This window comes from Globicephala melas, chromosome 12, assembly GCF_963455315.2.
Source record: "Globicephala melas chromosome 12, mGloMel1.2, whole genome shotgun sequence".
NCBI lineage: Eukaryota > Metazoa > Chordata > Mammalia > Artiodactyla > Delphinidae > Globicephala > Globicephala melas.
The window spans coordinates 54,937,308-54,962,476 of NC_083325.1; the positions used below are offsets into that span (position 1 = coordinate 54,937,308).

Here is a 25,169-nt window from a genome sequence, read left to right on the forward strand (position 1 = left end):
TCTCAGATTTCTGCCTAGATGACACCAGCACACGTGGGTTTTATTTCTCCTTTTGTTTTGGTGTTTTTACTCTTCAAAAAATTAATTTGGCCGAGCCAATTAACTTGCCATAGATGACCTATCAGAATGAGGTGGGCGATCTCTTTTTTTTTAAAACATTTTACCACTACTCTTCACTTTAAAAAAAAAATAAATTTATTTATTTTATTTATTTATTTTCGGCTGCGTTGGGTCTTAGTTGCTGTGCGCGGGCTTTCCCTAGTTGCGGTGCGCGGGCTTCTCATTGCGGTGGCTTCTCTTGTTGTGGAGCACAGGCTCTAGGCACATGGGCTTCAGTAGTTGTGGCACACGGGCTCAGTAGTTGTGGTGCACGGGCTTAGTTGCTCTGCGGCATGTGGGATCTTCCTGGACTAGGCCTTGAACCCGTGTCCCCTGCACTGGCAGGTGGATTCATAACCATTGTGCCACAAGGAAAGTCCCGGGGATCTCTCTTGAAATGGTGCACTTCTACTTTGTCAGAGAAAAATTAGCTGAACTTCTGAATTCTCCCAGACAGGCCTATCAGGATCTTCATGGCCCTGCTGTGGTAGCTTTAAAATATTCTGATTTTATAGGTGGGGATTAACAACAGGTATTATTTTGATGAGATGAGGTATTATGGTTAGCACTCCTAAATCAATGATGGAACATATATTATTAGTCACTGTGTATATATGTGCATTTAAAAACACATGGGTCATTTTTTTGTGGGAAAAAAATTTCAGTGGACCTGACATCAGTGGATACCCAAAACAAAGAACGGGAAATAGAAACCTACAAGAGAGTCCAGATGATTGAATCTGCCTACAAAGAATCAGCAATGTATCGTAAAACCTTGGAGGATATTGAAAGAACAAAACACCTGAAAACATTACCAGTGATTCCTTTCAAAACCAAAGATTCTCCTGGAGCCCTTTCTAAACTGTGTGTTCTCTTGAGGTAAGAGCCTCACCCCATTTTAGATAGGTAGACGTCCACCCATTAAAAAAAAGCAATGAAAACGGGGTTGTTTGGCTTTCAGGAGAGTGACGAGAAACTTAATGAGAAATAAGCTGGCGGTGACTATGCGTCTCACTCAGAATCTGATCGTGGGTTTGTTCATCGTTTTCTTCCTTCTACGGGTCCAGAACGACGTGCTAAAGGGTGCCATCCAGGACCGTGTGGGTCTCCTGTACCAGTTTGTGGGCGCCGTCCCGTACACGGGCATGCTCAACGCTGTGAACTTGTGTGAGTGCCCTGCCCCGGAGGTGGGCCCCCGGGGTCGCGGGAGCTTCTCTCTCCCTGAATATCTCCTTTCTCCAGCTGACGCTTTGCAAGACTCCACCATTATAGGGGTATTTCTCTGAGCTCAACCTGGCCCCCTCCGGGTTCTCTCTCTGGGACAAGGTAACTCGTGAATTAGTAACACCTTAGTGGGAATTAGCTCTCCAAGTGGATCTCCCTGAGGGTCTCTGAGGATCCAGGGAAGCATGAAGTTATGAGGAGATGATGCAGCAGAGTTTGGGCAGGGTTTTTTAGAAGCTCAGTCCTGGTATCTTCTCTTATCCATTAGGAGGCACAGCCCATGGGGGCCCGGATGCCTGGCCAACTTTGCACTGTTAACGTTCTTTTTGGAGCCTATTTTAGGACAGCCAACACCTGGTTTTCAAACTCAGTGGGAGTCCAGAAGCAATACCTAGTTGCCTGATGTTCTGTGCCAACACCCTGCAAGAAAAGAGGACAGAGTGCCTCACGTCACTCATTTGTGTCCCTTTTGCATGTGTGTTCTTGAATTGGTGACACCCCTCCCCCCCCACTTTAGAGAGACGGAAATAAATTGTGACGGCTTTTGTAATCCTATTGTAATTCAGGTAGAGTGGATTTCTGGGGTGGGGGTATTTATAGTTCTATGGATGTCAGGTTCCTTTTCTCCATGACTAGGGGGCCCCAGCTGGTCCTCACCATCCAGTGCTGATAGATCTCAAGTTCAGCCTGGGCTAGCACCCCTCCTCCTCCAGCTGTGTGGTGACCGGCTGTTCTGCAACCTGCCTCCCATGCCCAGTTCCTGTGTTGCGAGCCGTCAGCGATCAGGAGAGCGAGGATGGCCTGTACCAGAAGTGGCAGATGCTGCTAGCCTACGTGCTGCATGTGCTCCCCTTCAGTGTCATTGCCACCATGATCTTCTGCAGCGTGTGCTACTGGTAAGGAAGAGGGTGTCCAGAGGCCTTCAGTTTTCCCGGGCCATGCTTCCCAGATGGTGGGGTCCCAGATGGCCAGTGGGACCTGTGGAGGGAGAGCCCCAGGGTAAACAGGACAAAGAGAGGAACCCCCCACTGTGGGCCACACGGGACCTGAGAGCAGACCAGCAAGACTACACGCACCAGGGAATAACCTGTCCCGCATTCACTGCGGGGCCTGGCCTGAGGGGAGGGCTCTGGAGTAGCTGGGACCAGGTGCAGAGGCAGCGAGGCTGTCCACCCAGCTCAGCGTGGCTCCCAGGCTGCTGTGAGCTGGAGCGGCAACGCTGCCTGAGGTTTCATTTGACCGACCTGGGGCATCGTGGTTGGGCTGGGGTGACGGGGGGTGGAGGAATCAAGAGTGACTGTGGGAAGAGGGCTTTGGAGAACCATGAAGCATCCCTGATGCTGGGTTTTGATTGATGGTTTGTAGACAGTGCTTTTTATTTCATAGAACATTTTACAGATGCAAATCTGAAAGTGTGTAGAGTTATTTGTTGATTTGTTGTCATAGGGAGATGTATCTTCCCTAATCCCTCTGGCTTTCCCTTAAGAAAAGATGGGGGGAATCATCCGGCATTCTGTGATTCCAGTAGTGAAAGGTGCCCAGCTTGTCCTTCCAATAGAGGACTTTAGGCGGTTCTGGAGACACTGTCTTTCTTCAGGGCACTGGATTCACGTGCAGGTGCTTCTACCCATAACGAGTATAAAGACCCCATGGTATGCGATGTGAATAATTATGATGAATCAAGGGAAATACAAGTAGAAGATAAGTGAGGGCCTGGTTTGAGCTCCAAGATGAAGAGTTAGGAGGTCTTATTGTGCAGACTCTTAGACGTTGTTGTCACCCTGGGGAGTGACAGAGGCAAAGCTGCTCGCTCTGGTTAGCAAGAGGGCGGGCGCTCGCAACCCAGGGCGATGGCAGGGACCACATGGCCCTCCTTGCTGGCCTTGATGAAGCCTCTTATCCTCTGACACTCAGGAACATGCTGAATCTCTGATCTGTGATGTAAGTAAACCACAGGCCCGTCTAGTTTAGGCTAAATGATCCAGGAGCAGATTTTTTTTAAGTGACTGTTTTTGAGTAAGCCAAGGTTGGTTGGAAATTGAGAACCTTGTTAATTTAGAACCCTGCTCCTCAATGTGGCCCACGAAGCCCGGTGTCAGTGTTACCTTGGGGCTTGTTTAACCTGCAAAATCTCATGCCCAGCCCTGCTGAATTGGATTCCACATTTTACATGATCCCCCAGGTGATTTATATGCACTTTAGAATTCGCAAAGCACTGATTTTGAAGACCATATGATATTTGTAAAACTGCCCATGAGAAAGAGTTCTGTACGATTTTAGAAAACAGGGCGGTTTTAAACTAGGTTCAGTATTGTCATGACTCTTTTTGACAAAAGCATAATCATTTCTAGTGGTGGCAGCACAGCTGTTAGCAATGTAGCAAATACTTTGATTCAATGATACAAAAGTTTGTTGAATGCCTACTAGGTGCCAGGCACAGTGCCAGGCGCAGCTACGGATTTAAAGGGGAGTAAACTGAAGGGGCTGCCCTCAAGCTTGCAGTTCTGAACTGAGACGGCCCTGAAAGCCGGAGTGTTTTCTGACTCTTAGCAGCACATCAGACTTGAACTCACTCAGTAGCAAAATCCGATCTGAACCAAGGTGAGGTTCATTGTACTTTTCCCACAGCAACATTCCTGTTTAGTAGATATGTTACAGGTGGAGTCCCAGACCCCACTGCAGCAAGTATCGTCTACACAGTGTGGATGAAGTCTTTCCCAAATCTGTAAATTGCCACATTCCAAAACACATCTGGCCCTAAAGTATTTCAGATGATGGATTGTGGACATAAATCTCCAGATGACTTTAATTCAAGAAAGTGTAAGATTAATATTATAAAGAAGCACAAACACGGTGCGGAGGAATATGATAACAAAGACGGCTGACACACGTGAGCACTTGCCTTTATGTCAGGCACTAAAAGGTTTAAGTATATCAATTCATGTAATCCTTGGCACCATTCTATAAAGGCGGCATTATTAATTATCCTTGTTTGAAGACGAGGAAGCTGAGGCACCGATGGGGAATGTCTCTTCCCCATCTCACATTCATTATCACAGTGAATTACAAAGGAGACCAAGGGTCCATTTGGCTGGATGGGGAGAGGGACTCTTGGAGGCTTTATAAAGGAGAACTTGAGAGATGAGCAACATTTGAATAGATGGAAAAGGAGCAAGGGCGTTTCAGGGGAAGAAAGAGAAGGAGCATAGGTTCAGAAGCAAAAACACACAAGACCTTTCCAGAGAAAAAGTTCAGTTGTGCTGTGGGGAAAGGAGGATTGGAAGGAATAATGGAAAATATGACTGACAGCCTTGGAGCCTGGTAGGTGAGGTGCTGAATGCCAGGCTAAGGGGCTGAAGTGGATTAGATACCGGTACATAGTAGAGGATTTTGATCCCCAGGGAGTGACCCATCTGTGTTGGACTCTGGGGGGTGAGGCTGGCATCACTTTCGTCTCAGACTGGAGAGTTAGGGCAGAGAGGCTGAACAGCCCAGTGAGGAGCCTTGGTAACAGTCTGGGAAAGGCAGAGGCTCTGGTGAAGAGAGCAGCAGTGGCAACAGAAAGGGGGTTTCGCTTTGAGATGCTGGGAAAGTAGAATCGAACGGACTTAGAAATGGAATGGATTTGCTGGGGGGTAAAGAGAGTCATGGATGATGCCTGAGTTTTCAGCCTGGGAGGATGGGAAGGGGACAGTATCCTTATCAAGTTTGCGAGGAAAGAGAATGGATTTGGTTTTGAATATGTTGCATCTGGGATGCTACAGGACACCCAACAGGAGATGTCAATCAGAGGCACAATAGGTTGGTGTAGAAAGAAAAGGCAAGAGGAGTGAGAGGAGAGGCCTGGGAATGGATTCTATAGGCGAGAATGTCAGGGAGGAAGTGGTCTGAGGGTGATATCTTAAGAGGCACATTCAGAGGGTGGGAAGAGGGAAGCAATCCGGCGAGAGAGGCAGAGAGGTGGTTAGAGTGGTGGAAAGAGAAGCAGGATCGGGCAGTGTCAGAGAAGGCAAGAGAGGAGGGAGTTTCACGACGGTGTAGTGAACCCGTTCAGTACTGCAGAGGTTCAAGGACGTGAGGCATAGGTTTAGGAGGTCACTGGTGCTCTTCCATAAAAGAGGTTCAGTAGAGTGGTGGGGGTGCCAGTCAGGTTTACCAGGGAACAAGGAGTGAGATGGGAGAAGCAGGTGCTGTTTGAGAAGCTTGGTGGTACAGGAGAGGATAAAGAGGGGGCAGTTGCTTAAAAGGTTACCAGACTCAAGGAGTGGTTATTTTACAACAGGGTAAGTAAGACCATTAGGGAAAACCATTAGATTGAGAGTAGATGAAACTACAGAAAAATTGGGTAATTCGCAGATCAAGTTTCCAGATTAGACCAAGGCAGAAATAGGAAAATCAGATTAACATAGTACTCAAGGATGCAAGTAGACAGGATAAAGCTTGGCAAAGATGGGGTAAGAGATAGAGACAGGGAGAAAGAGAGGAGATGCAAAGCAGGGAAGATAAAGATAGAAATTCACAAAATGGGAGGTAAATCCATCTGCTGAGCACTGGGGAGAGAGTTTGAAATTCCCTGGGAAGAGAGCGTAGTTTAAAGTAGAAGTTTTTATTAGCCATGATGGGACATGACATTGGAACCCAATAAGCAATGAGGAAGAATTAGGGGTCCAGGAATCAGCTGAGGCAAAGTGGCAGAATGGATCCAATTAGCACAGCTTAATTGAGAGAGCAAGGTCCCCAGGTGGGGAATTGGTAAGGCAAAGAATAGCAGAAGGGATGAGGATCTGAGGCATTGAGGGCTTTGGGGAAATGGGAGACGGGAGGAGGCCATGATCAGAAGGGGCATTTTCAGAATGTGAAATCTTGGTCATGCAACAGTTTTGAGTAACAAGTAACATTTAAATCCAAGACATAGTGAGTGATCAAGATTAGGTGGGTGGAGCCACTGGAACTGATCAGGTGACCTAATTAGGAGAAATGTCTTAAAAGTCACAGAGGACTGCCTTGAGGCAGAGAATTAGTAGTATAAGCCAACTTCCTGATTTGTATAGGAGGAAAGGCAGATGGCCTTGAAGAGTGGTAGGGAGGGGTGAGGGTAAGACATGCCAACTTCTCTTACTTGCTCTACAAATGGAAGAAAGAGTAGCCATGTCTAAGAGTTGTTGAGGACGTGCTATCACCAGGGAAATGTTATGTGGTGAAAGGAATGTAAGAGGTTAAGGGGCATGGATATAGAGTAGCTTGTTTACAAGAACATGAAGGTCCAATCAGTGGAAGGGGTTGGTAGAATGAAAGACAAGAATGGAATGGAACAGGCCTGGGGAGGGCTAATCCACTGGAGGATGAAAGCAGTGAAGGGTTTTCACGCTGGCAGTAACCCCAGGTAACAAGGATGAGGTTCAGGGAAGGAGGGGCTGAGAAGCAGGTTGGGTGAGTCCTTAGCATTAGGGTAGTAGGCTAGCTAGGGTGGGAGCAGTGCCAGCCAGGCAGAATGTGGTTGCTTATGGAGAAGCCTGGACAGTTCAGCCCTACTTACTGCAGTTGGTTGTGACCATCCTCTGAGTATTAGTATTTTTCTGTGAGAGCTGAGGGGCTGTAAAAAGGAAAAGGTGGCTCCATTGACTTGGGGCCAACAGAAACAATTTGAGGGACTAAATGGCCTCAAATGTTGGCCCTGTTCCGAAAAGGCCTTTCAAAGGGGAGTTTGGCCTGCCCTGCAGACTCTCCCCACCCACTTAACCACCATGGATTTATCCACAGAAGTCAAGTGTGGAATTTTTCTTAAATGATAACGCTTGGAGAGGAACTAAAGACCTTATGTTTTTCTAGGACTCTGGCCTTATACCCTGAGGCTGCAAGATTTGGATATTTCTCTGCTGCTATCTTGGCCCCCCACTTAATTGGTGAATTTCTAACTCTTGTGCTACTTGGTGTGGTCCAAAACCCAAATGTGGTCAACAGCATGGTGGCCCTGCTCTGCATTGCTGGGGTGCTTGTGGGCTCTGGATTCCTGAGGTAAGATCTGATAATTCAAATGATTTAGACTGGTATGATTTGATGTTAATGATCACCTCATAATGATTATTATAAGGCGTTACAGAGAAGCGCTGTGTGATACTGTGATACTCTATCCCCTTACAGTCCAGAGTATTTATAGTGCTTCCTAGTCAGTATTGCTTAGACTTTGAACTGTTCATTATTTGTTAAATAAAACGTCTTCAGAATGAGAATCAGGAAGTGATGATTGAAGCATGTTATCACATGTCATAAGCCATTATATCAAGAGGAGGAAAACCAAGCTGTCCTCCAGAAATACTCACAGCCTATTACAGGCTAAGTAGCATGCATTTGGTTCATTTCTTCCCTGGCACTGTTGAGTTTCTATTCCAGCTCTCAATTCTCAGTTACTTTAAGAAAGTAAGAATAGTCAGATAAGAAAAGAGGCTGCAGGATAAAAGACTGCTCAAGAAAGCATCAGGACTAGAAGGACACACACCAAATGTAAACAGTAGTTATCTCTGGGTGATACTTATTTTAATTTTCTTGATATTTTCCTATATTTTGTGAATTTTCTATAATGGACAAGCATTACTTTATAACCAAGAAAAAATATATGTACACATACATACATATTGTATATTTTTCTAAGTAGCAGGAAGGGCAGAAAATTTTAGAAGGGTGAAAGTGGGTGATGTGAGTGGGATCCAGTAAGTAAACTATGGGTCCCTGAGAAAATGTGAAGACAGCTCTGTTTCTTTGACTTAAAAATCAAAGAAAAGGGCCCAGAGACCTTCAAGATGGCAGAGGAGTAAGACGTGGAGATCACCCTCCTCCCCACAAATACATCAGAAATACATCTACATGTGGAACAACTCCTACAGAACACCTACTGAATGCTGGCAGGAGACCTCAGACTTCCCAAAAGGCAAGGAACTTCCCATGTACCTGGCCATGTGGCTGACAGGGTCTTGGTGCTCTGGCCAGGTGTCAGGCCTGTGCCTCTGAGGTGGGAGAGCCGAGTTCACGACACTGGTCCACCAGAGACCTCCCGGCTCCATGTAATGTCAAACGGTGAAGACTCTCAGAGATCTCCATCTCAGTGCTAAGACCCAGCTCCACTCAACAACCAGCAAGCTACAGTTTTGGACACCCTATGCCAAACAACTAGCAAGACAGGAATACAGCCCCACCCTTTAGCGGAGAGGCTGCCTAAAATCATGATAATGTCACAGACACCCCAAAACACACCACTGGACACGTTCCTGCCCACCAGAAAGACGATCCTCATCCACCAGAACACAGGCATCAGTCCCCTCCACCAGGAAGCCTCCACAACCCACTGACCAACCTTAGTCGCTGGGGACAGACACCAAAAACAACGGGAACTACAAAGCTGCATCCTGCAGCCTGTGAAAAGGAGACCCCAAACACAGTAAGTTAAGCAAAATGAGAAACACACAGCAGATGAAGGAGCAAGGTAAAAACCCACCAGACCGAACAAATGAAGAGGAAATAGGCAGTCTACCTGAAAAAGAATTCAGAGTAATGATAGTAAAGATGATCCAAAGTCTTGGAAATAGAATGGAGAAAATATAAGAAACGTTTAACAAGGACCTAGAAGAACTAAAGAGCAAACAAACAATGGTGAACAACACAATAAATGAAATTAAAAATTCTCAAGAAGGAATCAATAGCAGAATAACTGAGGCAGAAGAACGGATAAGTGACCTGGAAGATAAAATAGTGGAAATAACTACCGCAGAGCAGAATAAAGAAAAAACAATGAAAAGAACTGAGGACAGTCTCAGGGACCTCTGGGACAACATTAAACACACCAACATTCGAATTATATGGGTCCCAGAAGAAGAGAAAAAGAAAGGGACTGAGAAAATATTTGAAGAGATTATAGTTGAAAACTTCCCTAATATGGGAAAGGAAATAGTCAAGTCCAGGAAGTGCAGAGAGTCCCATACAGGATAAATCCATGGAGAAGCACACCAAGAAAAATATTAATCAAACTATCAAAAATTAAATACAAAGAAAGAATATTAAAAGCAGCAAGGGAGAAGCAACAAATAACATACAAGGGAATCCCCATAAGGTTAACAGCTGATCTTTCAGCAGAAACTCTGAAAGCCAGAAGGGAGTGGCAGGACATATATAAAGTGATGAAAGGGAAAAACCTACAACCCAGAATACTCTACCCAGCAAGGATCTCACTCAGATTCAATGGAGAGATTAAAACCTTCACAGACAAGCAAAAGCTAAAAGAATTCAGCACCACCAAACCAGCTCTACAACAAATGCTAAAGGAACTTCTCTATGCAGGAAACACAAGAGAAGGAAAAGACTTACAATAACAAACCCAAAACAATTAAGAAAATGGTAAAAGGAACATACATATAAATAACTACCTTAAATGTAACTGGATTAAATGCTCCCACCAAAAGACACAGACTGGCTGAATGGATACAAAAACAAGACCCGTATATATGCTGTCTACAAGAGACGCACTTCAGACCTAGGGACACATACAGACTGAAAGTGAGGGGATGGAAAAAGATATTCCATACAAATGGAAATCAGAAGAAAGCTGGAGTAGCAATTCTCATATCAGACAAAATAGACTTTAAAATAAAGACTATTAGAAGAGACAAAGAAGGACACTACATAATGATCAAGGGATCAATCCAAGAAGAAGATATAACAATTGTAAATATTTACGCACCCAACATAGGAGCACCTCAGTAAATAAGGCAAATGCTAACAGCCATAAAAGGGGAAATTGACAGTAACACAATCATAGTAGGGGACTTTAACACCCCACTTTCACCAATGGACAGATCATCCAAAATAAAAATAAATAAGGAAACACAAGCTTTAAATGACACATTAAACAAGATGGACTTAATTGATATTTATAGGACATTCCATCCAAAAACAACAGAACTTTCTTCTCAAGTGCTCATGGAACATTCTCCAGGATATATCATATCTTGGGTCACAAATCAAGCCTTGGTAAATTTAAGAAATTTGAAATCGTATCAGGTATCTTTACCAGCCACAACGCTATGAGACTAGATATCAATTACAGGAAAAAAACTGTACAAAATACAAACATATGGAGGCTAAACAATACACTACTAAATAGCCAAGAGATCACTGAAGAAATCAAAGAGGAAATCAAAAAATACCTAGAAACAAATGACAATGAAAACATGACAACCCAAAACCTACGGGAATGCAGCAAAAGCAGTTCTAAGAGGGAAGTTGATAGCAATACAATCCTACCTCAAGAAATAAGAAACTCTCAAATAAACAACTTAACCTTACAACTAAAGCAATTAGAGAAAGAAGAACAAGAAAACCCCAAGGTTAGCAGAAGGAAAGAAATCATAAAGATCAGATCAGAAATAAATGAAAAAGAAATGAAGGAAGCAATAGCAAAGATCAATAAAACTAAAAGCTGGTTCTTTGAGAAGAGAAACAAAATTGATAAACCATTAGCCAGACTCATCAAGAAAAAAAGAGAGAAGACTGAAATCAACAGAATTAGAAATGAAAAAGGAGAAGTAACACCTGACACTGCAGAAATACAAAGGATCATGAGAGATTACTACAAGCAACTCTATGCCAATAAAATGGACAACCTGGAAGAAATGGACAAATTCTTAGAAAAGCACAACCTCCCGAGACTGAACCAGGAAGAAATAGAAAATATAAACAGACCAATCACAAGCACTGAAATCGAAACTGTGATTAAAAATCTTCCAACAAACAAAAGCCCAGGACCAGATGGCTTCACAGGCGAATTCTATCAAACATTTAGAGAAGAGCTAACACCTATCCTTCTCAAACCCTTCCAAAATGTGGCAGAAGGAGGAACACTCCCAAACTCATTCTATGAGGCCACCATCACCCCGATACCAAAACCAGACAAAGGTGTCACAAAGAAAGAAAACTACAGGCCAATATCACATAGATGAACATAGATGCAAAAATCCTCAACAAAATACTAGCAAACAGACTCCAACAGCACATTAAAAGGATCATACACCATGATCAAGTGGGGTTTATTCCAGGAATGCAAGGAATCTTCAATATACGCAAATAAATCAATGTGATAAACCATATTAACAAATTGAAGGAGAAAAACCATATGATCATCTCAATAGATGCAGAGAAAGCTTTTGACAAAATTCAACACCCATTTATGATAAAAAACCCTCCAGAAAGTAGGCATAGAGGGAACTTTCCTCAACATAATAAAGGCCATATTTGATAAACCCACAGCCAACATAGTTCTCAATGGTGAAAAACTGAAACCATTTCCTCTAAGATCAGGAACAAGACAAGGTTGTCCACTCTCACCACTATTATTCAACATAGTTTTGGAAGTTTTAGCTACAGTAATCAGAGAAGAAAAAGAAATAAAAGGAATCCAAATAGGAAAAGAAGAAGTAAAGCAGTCACTGTTTGCAGATGACGTGATACTATACATAGAGAATCCTAAAGATGCTACCAGAAAACTACTAGAGCTAATCATGAATTTGGTAAAGTAGCAGGATACAAAATTAATGCACAGAAATCTCTTGCATTCCTATACACTAATGATGAAATATCTGAAAGAGAATTTAAGGAAACAGTCCCATTTACTGCTGCAACGGAAAGAATAAAATACCTAGGAATAAAACTACCTAAGGAGACAAAAGACCTGTATGCAGAAAAGTATAAGACACTGATGAAAGAAATCAAAGATGATACCAACAGAGGGAGAGATATACCATGTTTTTGGATTGAAAGAATCAATATTGTGAAAATGACTATACTACCCAAAGCAATCTACAGATTCAATGAAATCCCTATCAAATTGCCAGTGGCATTTTTCACAGAACTAGAATAAAAAATTTCATAATTTGTATGGAAACAGAAAAGACCCCGAATAGCCAAAGTAGTCTTGAGGGAAAAAAACGGAGCTGGAGGAATCAGGATCCTGGACTTCAGACTATAGTACAAAGCTACAGTAATCAAGACAGTATGGTACTGGTGGAAAAAAAATATATATATATATATATATATATATCTCAATGGAACAGGATAGAAACACAAAAAGACCCCGAATAGCCAAAGCAATCTTGAGAACGAAAAATGGAGCTGGAGGAATCAGGCTCCCTGACTTCAGACTATACTACAAAGCTACAGTAATCAAGACAGTATGGTACTGGCACAAAAGCAGAAAGATAGATCAATGGAACAGGATAGAAAGCCCAGAGATAAACCCACGCACATATGGTCACCTTATTTTTGATAAAGGAGGCAAGAATATACAATGCAGAAAAGACAGCCTCTTCAATAAGTGCTGCTGGGAAACTGGACAGCTCCATGTAAAAGAATGAAATTAGAACACTCCCTAACACCATACACAAAAATAAACTCAAAGTGGATTAAAGACCTAAATGTAAGGCCAGACACTATCAAACTCTTAGAGGAAAACATAGGCAGAACACTCTATGACATAAATCCCAGCAAGATCTTTTTTTTTTTTTTTTTTTGCGGTACACGGGCCTCTCACTGTTGTGGCCTCTCCCGTTGCGGAGCACAGACTCCGGACGAGCAGGCTCAGCGGCCATGGCTCACGGGCCCAGCCACTCCGTAGCATGTGGGATCCTCCCGGACCGGGGCATGAACCCTTGTCCCCTGCATTGGCAGGCGGACTCTCAACCACTGCGCCACCAGGGAAGCCCTCAGCAAGATCCTTTTTGACCCACCTCCTAGAGAATGGAAATAAAAACAAAAATAAACAAATGGGACCTAAAGAAACTTAAAAGACTTTGCACAGCAAAGGAAACCATAAACAAGACGAAAAGACAACCCTCAGAATGAGAGAAAATATTTGCAAATGAATCAACGGACAAAGGATTAATCTCCAAATTTTACAAGCAGCTCATGCAGCTCAATATCCAAAAAACAAACAAACCAATCCAAAAATGGGCAAAAGACCTAGACATTTCTCCAAAGATATACAGATTGCCAACACACATGAAAGGGTGCTCAACATCACTAATCATTAGAGAAATGCAAATCAAAACTATAATGAGGTATCACCTCACACCAGTCAGAATGGCCACCATCAAAAAATCTACAAACAATAAATGCAGGAGAGGGTGTGGAGAAAAGGGAACCCTCTTGCACTGTTGGTGAGAATATAAATTTATACAATCACTATGGAGAACAGTATGGAGGTTCCTTAAAAAAATAAAAATAGAATTACCATAGGACCCAGCAATCCCACTACTGGGCATATACCCTGAGAAAACCATAATTCAAAAAGAGTCATGTACCACAATGTTCATTGTAGCTCTATTACAATAGCCAGGACATGGAAGCAACCTAAGTGTCCATCGACAGATGAATGGATAAAGATGTGGCACATACATACAATGGAATATTACTCAGCCATAAAAAGAAACGAAAATGAGTTATTTGTAGTGAGGTGGATGGACCTAGAGTCTTGTCATACAGAGTGAAGTAATTCAGAAAGAGAAAAACAAATACCGTATGCTAACACATATATACGGAATCTAAAAAAAAAGGTTCTGAAGAACCTAAGGGCAGGACAGGAATAAAGACGCATAGAGAATGGACTTGAGGACATGGGGAGGGGGAAGGGTAAGCTGGGACGAAGTGAGAGTGGCATGGACATATATACACAACCAAATGTAAAACAGATAGCTAGTGGGAAGCAGCTGCATAGCACAGGGTGATCAGCTCGGTCCTTTGTGACCACCTAGAGGGGTGGGATAGGGAGGGTGGGAGGGAGACACAAGAGCAAGGAGATATGGGGTTTTATGTACATGTATAGCTGATTCACTTTGTTATACAGCAGAAACTAACCCACCATTGTAAAGCAATTATACTCCAATAAAGATGTTTTAAAAAATCAAAGAAAAAAGCTATTGAGCAGCTACTGTATGTAATCATATTTGTTTAATTAACTCTCAGAGCAATCCACGTTCAGTTAAGAAAACTAAGCTCAGACTTGACTTTGTTCTGATCACACGCTGTGAAGACTCTCCGGGGAGGCATGTGGCTCCCTGGAGACAGCACCGACCCTGGAGTCAGAGTCTTTCTCCTACCACTTAATTGCCAAGTGACCATTGGCAAGTTACTTTTCTACCTAAATTAGTTTCCTCATATATAAAATGGAGATAATGATCTCAGCCCCACCTGCCTCAAGGGATCATGAGACTGGAATGAGATCAGCAACGTGGAAACACTTCATGAACTGTAGTGAGTTATTATAAAGCCAAGTGAGTTCGTTTTGAACAGTCAGGGAGGATATTTTTTTACAGTGACACCATTACATTGTATTTGTCTATGTTGCTTAATTGGCTTGTTAGCATCTATGAAAAATGCACAGATAAGATCACCCCAATGGCATGGGATCAAGCCAGCAAATGACAGACCCAATCTTCAGCAGCATCTCCTCTTTCATATTTGAAACATTATGTGCTCCAATCAGTCTGGCACTATTTCACGTATTTGGTTTATAGGAAAGGGGATTCATTATTCTTGAGAGGGGGGCAGTGGCCAACATTATCAAAATGCTGTTGGGTTCTTTGCAAGATCTCAACATCCCAAGGCTTCACCTGGGTTCTGCTCCATCACTGGGGTGAAACTGCGCTCCTGAAGGCCCCACATCAACCTCCTAGTCATTGAGTTTATGTATTTTCCCTCAAGTCATCATCTTTCCTGACTGAGTGCCTGCAACATGTGCACTTTTGGCTGTCTCTTCCTTTAAACACAAGTGGAAATAGCTTTGTTGTTCTTTCTGCTTACAAAATAATGCAAGTTCTTAGGGGGAGAAATGCACACAATACAGAAATGTATAAGGAAGTTAAGTAAAAGTTACCTGAAGTATCACAACCCAGAGTTAAATTTTGTTGTGTATTTTGCTAGACTTTTATATAATCTTTAATTAAAATGAGCTCATACTATTGTGAAGGAGTAAGGTATGCATGCTTTTCCCCCCTTTTAACAATATAATGTAGATGGTCCCACATCAGTAAATTTAGATCTGTGGTTCCTCCCTCTTGGATGTACTGCAAGGATTGCTGTGACACAGCCTAGCTCTCCTCCTGTGTCTTTCACAGATCCATTTGTCCCCCCTCTGCCGCCTGCACAAAGCCTGGCTGTTGTTCCCTTGGCAGGGCGAGCTCTCTCTGAAAGCCCCCTTTGTTGGGTCTCACAGCCCATCACATGCTGCTCAGTTGCAGTCAGCCTCTTGAGGGCAGCAGCTGTGTCTCATTCATAGTTATAGCTCTTCTCAGTGGCTGGCCCAAGGCCTTTAACCAATTAGGTTTGCCAAAAATATTTGGATTGAGTGAATAAATGAATGACTACTCTCTCTTCTTGGACTGCCTACACACTGGATCAGTCACCAAATCACGGTTTTCTTCTCTGATGTCAAATCACAGATGCACGTGGAGCTTTTGAGTTTGCCTTGTGTGGTATGGTACAAGATGAAGACACATGGTTCCCACCTCACACTCTAGCCATCTGGGCAGCCATCTTCTCATGGCCATCATCCTCTTACAAGCCTTTGTCATCTCATCCTTGAACTTCTGCTGTAGGCTGCTTTGTTTTTTGCTGTTCCTACTCTACTCTTATTCTGGTCCATCCTACTTGCTGGTGCCACTTTAATTTTCTTAAATCACTGATTGCAACGTGACTTTTATCATGGTCCTTCAGTGTCAACTGCCTGCAAGGCCTTGAAGTAACCGGTTCATGGCTACCATTCCAAACTCACCTCCCACCGCTCCCACTTCGGATCCTCTGCCTTTCTAGTCCATCCAGTCCCACATGCCTGTGCTCATACCATTCTGCCTTCCTAGAGTGTCCTTCCTCTGCCCCTACATCCTCCCCAGACTCCGATCTGTCCTTTCCAGTTAGCAGCCTCTCAATGTGGCTAATTCAATTTTGTGCCTCAGAAAATTGCCAATAACTGAAAGTCATGGAGTTTGGGGATCACTTGGTGAAACCATAAATACTAAATACAAGAATGTCACGGACATGTAGTACTGGTTTTCTGTACTTTCTAAGCACAAATTGTTCACTACTGTATTTTTATAGCCTTGAGAATGTATAGTTTATGTCTCCCAACTACATTATGAGTCTTTAGGGGTAGGATACTTCTTTCGAATTCCGTAAGCACCTAGAACTAGTGCCTCACAAATAGAATGTAATACATATTTGTTGGTTGATAAAAGCTATTGAGTGAACTAAGAAGGCCACAGGGTCAGCGTGAAGTTTCTCCTGAAACAGGTTTCACAACGAATGTCTGCTTTTCTCACCATCCTTTTCCCCTTGTATTATAGTTTAGTTCTCACTTCATACATTAGCACCTCAAATCTGTTTAATCACAAACGTCCTCTTCTAATGTGGTGTGTTATTTGTTTTCTTTTATATCAATGGTGCTTACCAATAAAATTAGACACCAATCCATCATTAGGGGTGTGTTAAATTAAGGTTCCTACTATAATGGATCACCAAGTTGTGATTAAAAATGATGGTGTGTTATGCTTACTGACTTCAAAGGATGTCTGAGGCATACGTTTGTTTGAAAAAGCAGGTTAGGAAAGAGGATGAGGAGTTTAATTCCATTTATGTAAAATGTTATAAATACACATTACATATGTCACCAAAATGTTAACAATAGTTATTTCTGGGCAGTGGTATTTCTTTATACTTCTCAGTGTAGTTTGAAGTTTTTCTAATGAACATATTTTTATAATGAGAGATGAAAAACTATGTATATTCCTGTTGGGAAACATAAGGGTTGCCTTTCTTTTCATTTGGTAGGACTGCTACCAGAGCCTACTGAAGTTCATCTTTCTTTCTTTTTGCTTTTTCTTAAGAAACACAGAAGAAATGCCCCTTCCTTTTAAAATCTTCAGTTATTTTACATTCCAAAAATATTGCTGTGAGATTCTTGTAGTCAATGAGTTCTATGGCCAGAATTTCACTTGTGGTAAGTACTCAATTTTGGAATTTATTTTTACATATTAGTTTGAAAAAAACAATTCCTTGAGGGAAATGTATTTTTTTTTAAGTAAATGCTATATTGTAAAAGAGATTTAAAACTTTGTTTTGAAGAGTCTAACATTTTCTCTGATTTTGAAAATAATAAGCAGTAGTCAAGTTAGTCAGTTGTCAAAGGTCAGTAGCTTAAGGGCACTCCGATGTTTTTAGAAAATGATAGACTTAATGTATACTGAGGTAAACTCTAGTATATTCTGGATGGATCAGTTCCTATACCTACTGAACAGGTTGAAGCAGGCTGCAGTGGCTTCTTCTTCCCCCAAATGTACAGAGTATGTAGCTGAGTGAAGCCATTTTTGGCAAAAATCTGTTCCCTAATCCCACAAGAGGGCAGTGGGAGCACAGCAAGGCCCTCCTGGCCATTGGAAATCCCAGGCCACTCTGCGAAGACACCTAAAGAACAGGGCAGAATTTAGTAGTCGTTTTATCTATCTTTAGGTGATAACATTAGTAACCTTGGGATATTCAGTGCTAAGTGATCATAATTTTTATTAGTATTATGGTACTGAATATACACCCAAAATGTAAACAAGCCCATTTCCATCTTCAAGGCCCCCAACACTCACTATTGCTTCATCTAATAATGAATTCTGGGCTCTCTAAAATTCCCTGTATCTTCATGAAGAAGAGTACTTAGCAGACTGCTGAGCATTTAGTGGGCATCTGATAAATACGTGTTGATTAAATTACCTTGCAAGTACCATATTTGACATTGTCAATCTTTTCCCTGGCAGGCAACTCAAATGGTTCTATGTCAACTAATCCAATGTGTGCCTTCAGTCAAGGAATTCAGTTCATTGAGAGAACCTGCCCAGGTGCAACGTCCAGATTCACAGCCAACTTTCTGATTTTGTATTCATTTATCCCAGTTCTTGTCATCCTAGGAATAATTGTTTTTAAAATCAGGGATTATCTCATTAGCAGATAGTAAAGAACATTGCTGCGAAATGGAACTTAAGCTCCTAGATGTACATGACTGCTTTGAATTTCTGAAATAAGAATGTTACGTGATTCTTAGTAGTACCTCGTAAGACTTTTAACCATTAAGACTCCCTGTGCCCCTTGGATCCATGCAGGCCTTGAATGCTATTCCAGGAGGGACATGTGGTATTTGGAAATTGTGACTGAGCTGGTCCAAAGATGTTCATAATAATTCATAAAGTTATGGGAGACTAATGTGACTATTTGTTTTCTTTGTTCTAGACACAGAAAAATAGGTCAGTTAAAGCTTATGCTTACATTTGATAAAGGCTTTGGTAAAAAAGAAAACATTTGACTGATTGTAAGTAACAGAAAAAGTTGTGGTTTGATTGAAGCAAAGCATCACGCAGAATTAGGTAAGAATGCTTTCATTTTCATTTAAAAACCCTATTTACGTGCACATGTCTACATAAGTTAACTGATCACATGGAGAGGATGTTGGACAGACGTTGGATAAAGACCCCTGACACAGAGCAGCCACTCATTTTACTGATGGTTAAAATGAAAAATGGCAGAAGTGGGCTGAACTGAGAACAGCACACTAGACAAAAAGATTAGTTTGCTAGTTTTCACTTTCTGCTTAGTTTACTTATAAAATTAAAAGTAAATGTTTCTAAAGTATATGCACTGAGAAATGACATTTTTAAGGTTGGAGAGCAGCTGTTATTTAAAGTCCACATAGAAAAGATGCTCAATTGACACAACATTTACACTAAGAACAGAATCACACACTAGGAATTCATGTTCTTGAATTGTAAAGAGAAAGAATGCTGATAAATGTATATTTTTAGGGATTAAATTATGTATATAGATTATTAAAAGTGGGTTCTGGACTAAATGATCTTTCTGATCTCCAAGTAATTCATGTACAAGTCTGAAGTGAAACTGTCTTCATGTTACCATGGTAACTTTGAGTGAGAATATCTTAGATAATACATGAACTTGTTCAGTTACTGTGACCTAACGTGTAATGAATGATAAATTATAGTATTTGAAAGATCTCACATTATAGTGGGAAAGATCATTTCATTAAGGAAACCACAGTAAAATCCTATTTCTTAGAACAGTATTTAAGGATCTGCAGACATTGGTAAAGTACCAGAATGGTATTGTCAATTTTTATAAAAGGTCTTTGACACTGATGATTATGGTATAATAGTTACATAATGTCTTACAGATTATATATGTCACATCAGTTATAGACAGTTCTGGAGATGATAATCTATTAAAGTAGTTCAAAGAGAGTCCCACAGGAACCTCTTTTGAAATCACTGATTTCAACTTACTAAAGATATGGGTGTACAATGTAAGTGGAAACACTTTCTACTATTCATATGCAGATGAATTTCATTCTAGCTCAGAAACACTTGGAAAATTGACATAGCACGTGACTTCAAGCTATTAAATGTTAGTGATACCGTAATCTTAGAAAAACACAATGACTTTCAACATGTGACAGTTTGTCTCAGTCAAAAATGGACAGTGGGGCTTCCCTGGTGGCGCAGTGGTTGAGAGTCCACCTGCCGATGCAGGGGATACGGGTTCGTGCCCCGGTCCGGGAAGATCCCACATGCCGCGGAGCGGCTGGGCCCGTGAGCCATGGCCACTGAGCCTGCGTGTTCGGAGCCCGTGCTCCGCAACGGGAGAGGCCACAACAGTGAGAGGCCCGCGTACCACAAAAAAAAAAAAAAAAAAAAAAAAGGACAGTGATGTATAAGAAAATCAAAATATATAATAAAAATTCCTATTCCCACCAAGTCAGTGAAACTTCTGAGATCAAAACGTTCCCTGTTGATTTAAAGGGAGTTCTTTCTCCACAGCACTCAAGCAGGGTGCCTGTCTGCTCCTAAGACTGCAGTTCCTTGTAGACATGGTGAAATTGTTTTCCAGAGTGCTGGAACCACATGCATTGTAACTAGTTTAGGAAGTCGTATTTCACTACAATAACCAGGTAGTTTGCTATCCACTTGGATACCACTCATCAATCTTGGTGTTCTTGAGGTTAGTGAGTGTGCTTATTTGAAGCTGGGTGCATGGCATATTAGAGTCAACATATTTTATAGTGGAAATGGAAGAACAGAGAATAAATTACTTTCCTGTTTAATGACAGCAATTATGCTTACTCCAACTGAACTTGGCTAGCAGATACACAAGTCTCCAGGAGTCTGAAGGCTTCTTAAAAGCTATTCCACCTTGGAAATGATCTTAGTTATTACTAACTCATGCAGTCTTGGCCTGCTTGTTGATAGACTATTTCCTTAAATTTGCCTATTCTTCAAAAAGTTATACTCAAAGTAAGTATGTCAGAATCACCAGAGGTGCTGATGAAAAATGCAGATTACTGAGCCCCATTCCAGACCCACTGATTCAGGATCTCTGGGTGTGGGGACTCAGGAATGTGCATTTTCTTTTTTTTCTTTTTATAAAAATTGAAATATAGTTGATTTACAGTGTTGTGTTAACTTCTGCTGTACAGCAAAGTGATTCAGTTATACATATATATACATTCTTTTTTATATTCTTTTCCATTATGGTTTATCACAGATACTGAATATAGTTCTCTGTGCTATACAGTAGAACCTTGTTGTTTATCCATTCTGTATATAAAAGCTTACATCTGCTAACCCCAACTTCCCACTCCATCCCTCCCCAACCCCTACCCCTTGGCAACCACCAGTGCCCTCTGTTTGTGATTCTCTTTCTATTTCATAGATAGGTTCATTTGTGTCATATTTTAGATTCTACATATATATGATATCATATATATTTGTCTTTCTCTTTCTGACTTCACTTAGTATGATAATCTCTGCAAATGGTATTATTTCATTCTTTTTTATGGCTGAGTAGTATTCCATTGTATATATGTACCACATCTTTATCAATTCATCTGTTGATGGACATTTAGGTTGTTTCCATGTCTTGGCTATTGTGAACAGTGCTGCTATGAACATATGGGTGCATGTATCTTTTTGAATTATAGTTTTGTCTGGATATATGCCCAGGAGTGGGATTGCTGGATCATATGGTAATTCTATTTTCAGTTTTCTGAGGGACCTCCATACTGTTTTCCACAGTGGCTGCACCAACTTACATTCTCACCAACAGTGTAGGAGGGTTCTCTTTTTTCCACCCCCACTCCAGCATTTGTTATTTGTAGACTTTTAAATGATGGCCATTCTGACCAGTGTGAGGTGGTATTTCATTGTAGTTTTTTTGATTTGCATATCTTTAAAAATTAGCGATGTTGAGCATCTTTTCATGTGCCTATTGATCATCTGTATTTCTTCTTTGGAGAAATGTCTATTTAGGTCTTCTGCCCATTTTTCAATTGGGTTGTTTGGTTTTTTTGGTTGGTCAGTTGTATGAGTTGTTTGTATATTTTGGAAATTTAGCCCTTGTTGGTTGTGTTGTTTGCAAATTTTTCTCCCATTCTGTAGGTTGTCTTTTTGTTTTGTTTATGGTTTCCTTTGCTGTGCAAAAGCTTGTAAGTTTGATTAGGTCCCATTTGTTTATTTTTGTTTTTACTGCCTTGGGAGACTGACCTAAGAAAACATTGGTACAATTTATATCAGAGAATGTTTTGCCTATGATCTCTTCTAGGTTTTATGGCGTCATGTCTTAAGTCATTTTGAGTTTATTTTTGTGTATGGTGAGAGGGTGTGTTCTAACTTCATTGATTTACATGTGGCTGTCCAACTTTACCAGCACCACTTGCTGAAGAGACTGTCTTTTACCCACTGTGTGTTCTTGCCTCCTTTGTTGAAGATTAATTGACCATAGGTGTGTGGGTTTGTTTCTGGGCTCTCTATTCTGTTCCATTGATCCATATGTCTGTTTCTGTGCCAGTACCATGCTGTTTCAATTACTGTAGCTTTGTAATATTGTCTGAAGGCTGGGAGGGTTATGTTTCCTGCTTTGTCCTTTTTCATCAGGATTGCTTTGGCAATTCTGGGTCTTTTATGGTTCCATATGAATTTTAGGATTATTCTAGTTCTGTGAAAAATGTCATGGGTAATTTGATAGGGATTACATTAAATCTGTAGATTGCTTTGGGTAGTATGGCCATTTTAACAATATTAATTATTTCAATCCAAGAGCATGGGATATCTTTACCTTTCTTTGAATCATCTTCAGGCTTCTTTATTAATGCTTTATAGTTCTCAGCATATAAGTCTTTTACCTCTTTGGTCAGGTTTATTCCTAAGCATTTTATTTTGGGGGGGGGGGTGCAATTTTAAAAGCTATTTTTTTTTTTACATTCCCTTTCTGATATTTCATTGTTGGTGTAAAGAAATGCAACCAATTTATGTATGTCAATCTTGTATCCTGCTACATGCTGAATTTGTTTATCAGTTCTAGTAGTTTTTGTGTGGAGTCTTTAGGGTTTTCTATATATAGCATCATATCATCTGCATAAAATGACAAATTTACCTTTTCCCTTCCAATTTGGATACCTTTTATTTCTTTTTCTTGTCTGATTGCTGTGGGTAGGACTTCCAGTACTATACTGAATAGAAGAGGTGAGAGTGGGCATCCTTGTCTTGTTCCAGATTTTAGTGGGAAGGCTTTCAGCTTTTCACCATTGAGTGTTATATTGGCTGTGTGTTTATCATAAATGGTTTTTATTATGTTGAGATTATGTTCCCTCTATACCCACTTTGGTAACAGTTTTTATCATGAATGGATGTTGAATTTTGTCAAATGTTTTTTCTGCGTCTACTGAGATAAGCATGTAGTTTTTGTCTTTTCTTTCATTTATGTGGTGTATCACACTGATTGATTTGCATATGTTGAGCCATCCTTGTGAACTTGGGATGAATCCCACTTGGTTGTGGTATATGATCTTTTTTAATGTGTTGTAGGATTTGGTTTGCTAATATTTGTTGAGATTTTTTCATCTATATTGGCCTTAATTTTCTCTTTTGGTGGTGTCTTTGGTTTTGGTATCAGGGTGATGGTGGCTTCATAGAATGTATTTTGGAGTGTTCCTCTTCAATTTTTTGGAAGAGTTTGAGAAGGATCGGTACAAGTTCTTATTGTATGTTTGGTAGAATTGGCCTGTGAAGCCATTTGGTCCTGGACTTCTGTTTGTAGGGAGCTTTTATTTTTATTTTAAATTATATTTATTTATTTGGCTGCATCAGGTCTTAGTTGTGGCATGCAGGATCTTTCTTTGCAGCACTTGGGTTCTTTGTTGCGGTACATGGGCTTCTCTAGTTGTGGCGCACGGGCACTAGAGTGCATGGGCTCAGTCACTGTGGCATGCAGGGTTTTCTAGCTGTGCATGGGCTCCAGAGCACACAGGCTCAGTAGTTGTGGCATGTGGGCTCTCTAGGTGTGGCTCACGGGCTCTAGAGTGCACAAGCTTAGTTGCCCCACGGCATATGGGATCATAGTTCCCTGACCAGGGATCGAACCCACATCCCCTGAATTGGAAGGTAGATTCTTGACCACTGGACCACCAAGGAAGTCCCTGTAGGGAGTTTTAAAATTACAGATTCTATTTCACTTCTTGTGATCAGTGGTTCACATTATCTATTTCTTCTTGATTTAATTTTGGTGGGCTGTATGTTTCTAGAAACTTGTCCATTTCTTCTAGGTTGTTGAATTTGTTGGCATATAATTGTTCATAGTATTACCTTATGGTTTTTTGTATTTTTGCAGTATCAGTTGTTATGTATCCTTTTTCATATCTTGTTTATTTGGGTTCTTTCTCTTTTCTTCTTGGTGAGCCTGGCCAGAAGTTTGTCAATCTTGTTTATTCTTCCAAAGAACCAGCTCTTGGTTTTATTCATTTTTTTCTATTTTTTAAAATCTCTTTTATTTCCTCTCTGATCTTTATTATTTCTTTCCTTCTGCTGACTTTAGGTTTTGTTTGTTCTCCTTTTTCTGATTTTTTTAAGTGGTAGGTGGGGTTGTTTGAGATTTTTCTTGTTTTTTTGAGGAAGGCCTGTATTGCTCTGAACGTCCCTCTAAGAATTGCTTTTGCTGCATCCCATAGATTTTGTATGGTTGTGTTTTCATTGTCATTTGTCTCAAGGTTGTTTTTTTTTTTTTTTTTTTTTTTGCGGTACGCGGGCCTCTCACTGCCATGGCCTTTCCTGCTGCGGAGCACAGGCTCCGGACTCCGCGGCATGTGGGATCCTCCCAGACTGGGGCACGAACCCGCGTCCCCTGCATCAGCAGGTGGACTCTCAACCACTGCGCCACCAGGGAAGCCCTGTCTCAAGGTATTTTTAAAATTTCCTCTTAGATTTCATCGATGACCCATCTGTTTTTTAGAAGCATGTTGTTTAATCTCCATGTAATCATTTTTTCCCACTTTTTCTGTGGATACTTTCTAGGTTTATGCTGTTGTGGTCAGAAAAGATGCTTGAAATAATTTCTATACTCTTAAATTTGTTGAGGCTTGTCTTGTGCCCTAGTATGTGGTTAATCCTAGAGAATGTTCCATGTGCACTTGAAAAGAAGGTGTATTCTAGGTTTTTTGGATGTAATGTCCTGAAAACATCAATTAAGTCTAACTGTTCTATTGTATCATTTAGGATCTCTGTTGCCTTAATCTCTGTCTTAGAAGATCTGTCCATTGATGTGAATGCGTGTTAAAATCTCCTATTATTACTGTATTCCTGTCTATTTCTCCCTTTACGTCAGTATTTGTTTTATGTATTTGGGTGCTCCTATATTAGGTGCATATATGTTGATGAGTGTAAAATCCTCCTCTTGTATTGAACCTTTTATCATTGTATAGTATCCCTCTTTAT

General features: G+C 41.1%; 1 protein-coding gene across 3 annotated transcripts in view; it reads left to right on the plus strand.

The window, feature by feature from the left end:
- ABCG5 (ATP binding cassette subfamily G member 5) overlaps nt 1–19,193 on the plus strand; it is a 38,331-nt gene extending 19,138 nt beyond the window's left edge. For 2 of the 3 annotated variants that reach the window (XM_030857796.2, XM_060309124.1), the window contains exons 9-14: nt 765–978; nt 1,061–1,266; nt 2,081–2,219; nt 7,153–7,338; nt 17,241–17,353; nt 18,159–19,193. In XM_030857796.2, coding sequence (XP_030713656.1) covers nt 765–978; nt 1,061–1,266; nt 2,081–2,219; nt 7,153–7,338; nt 17,241–17,353; nt 18,159–18,352 — 1,052 coding nt within the window. In that variant the 3' untranslated portion in view covers nt 18,353–19,193. The remainder of the gene's footprint in view (nt 1–764; nt 979–1,060; nt 1,267–2,080; nt 2,220–7,152; nt 7,339–17,240; nt 17,354–18,158) is intronic. The other variant, XR_009566094.1, reaches the window with a different exon arrangement.
- Nucleotides 19,194–25,169: the final 5,976 nt, after the last annotated feature.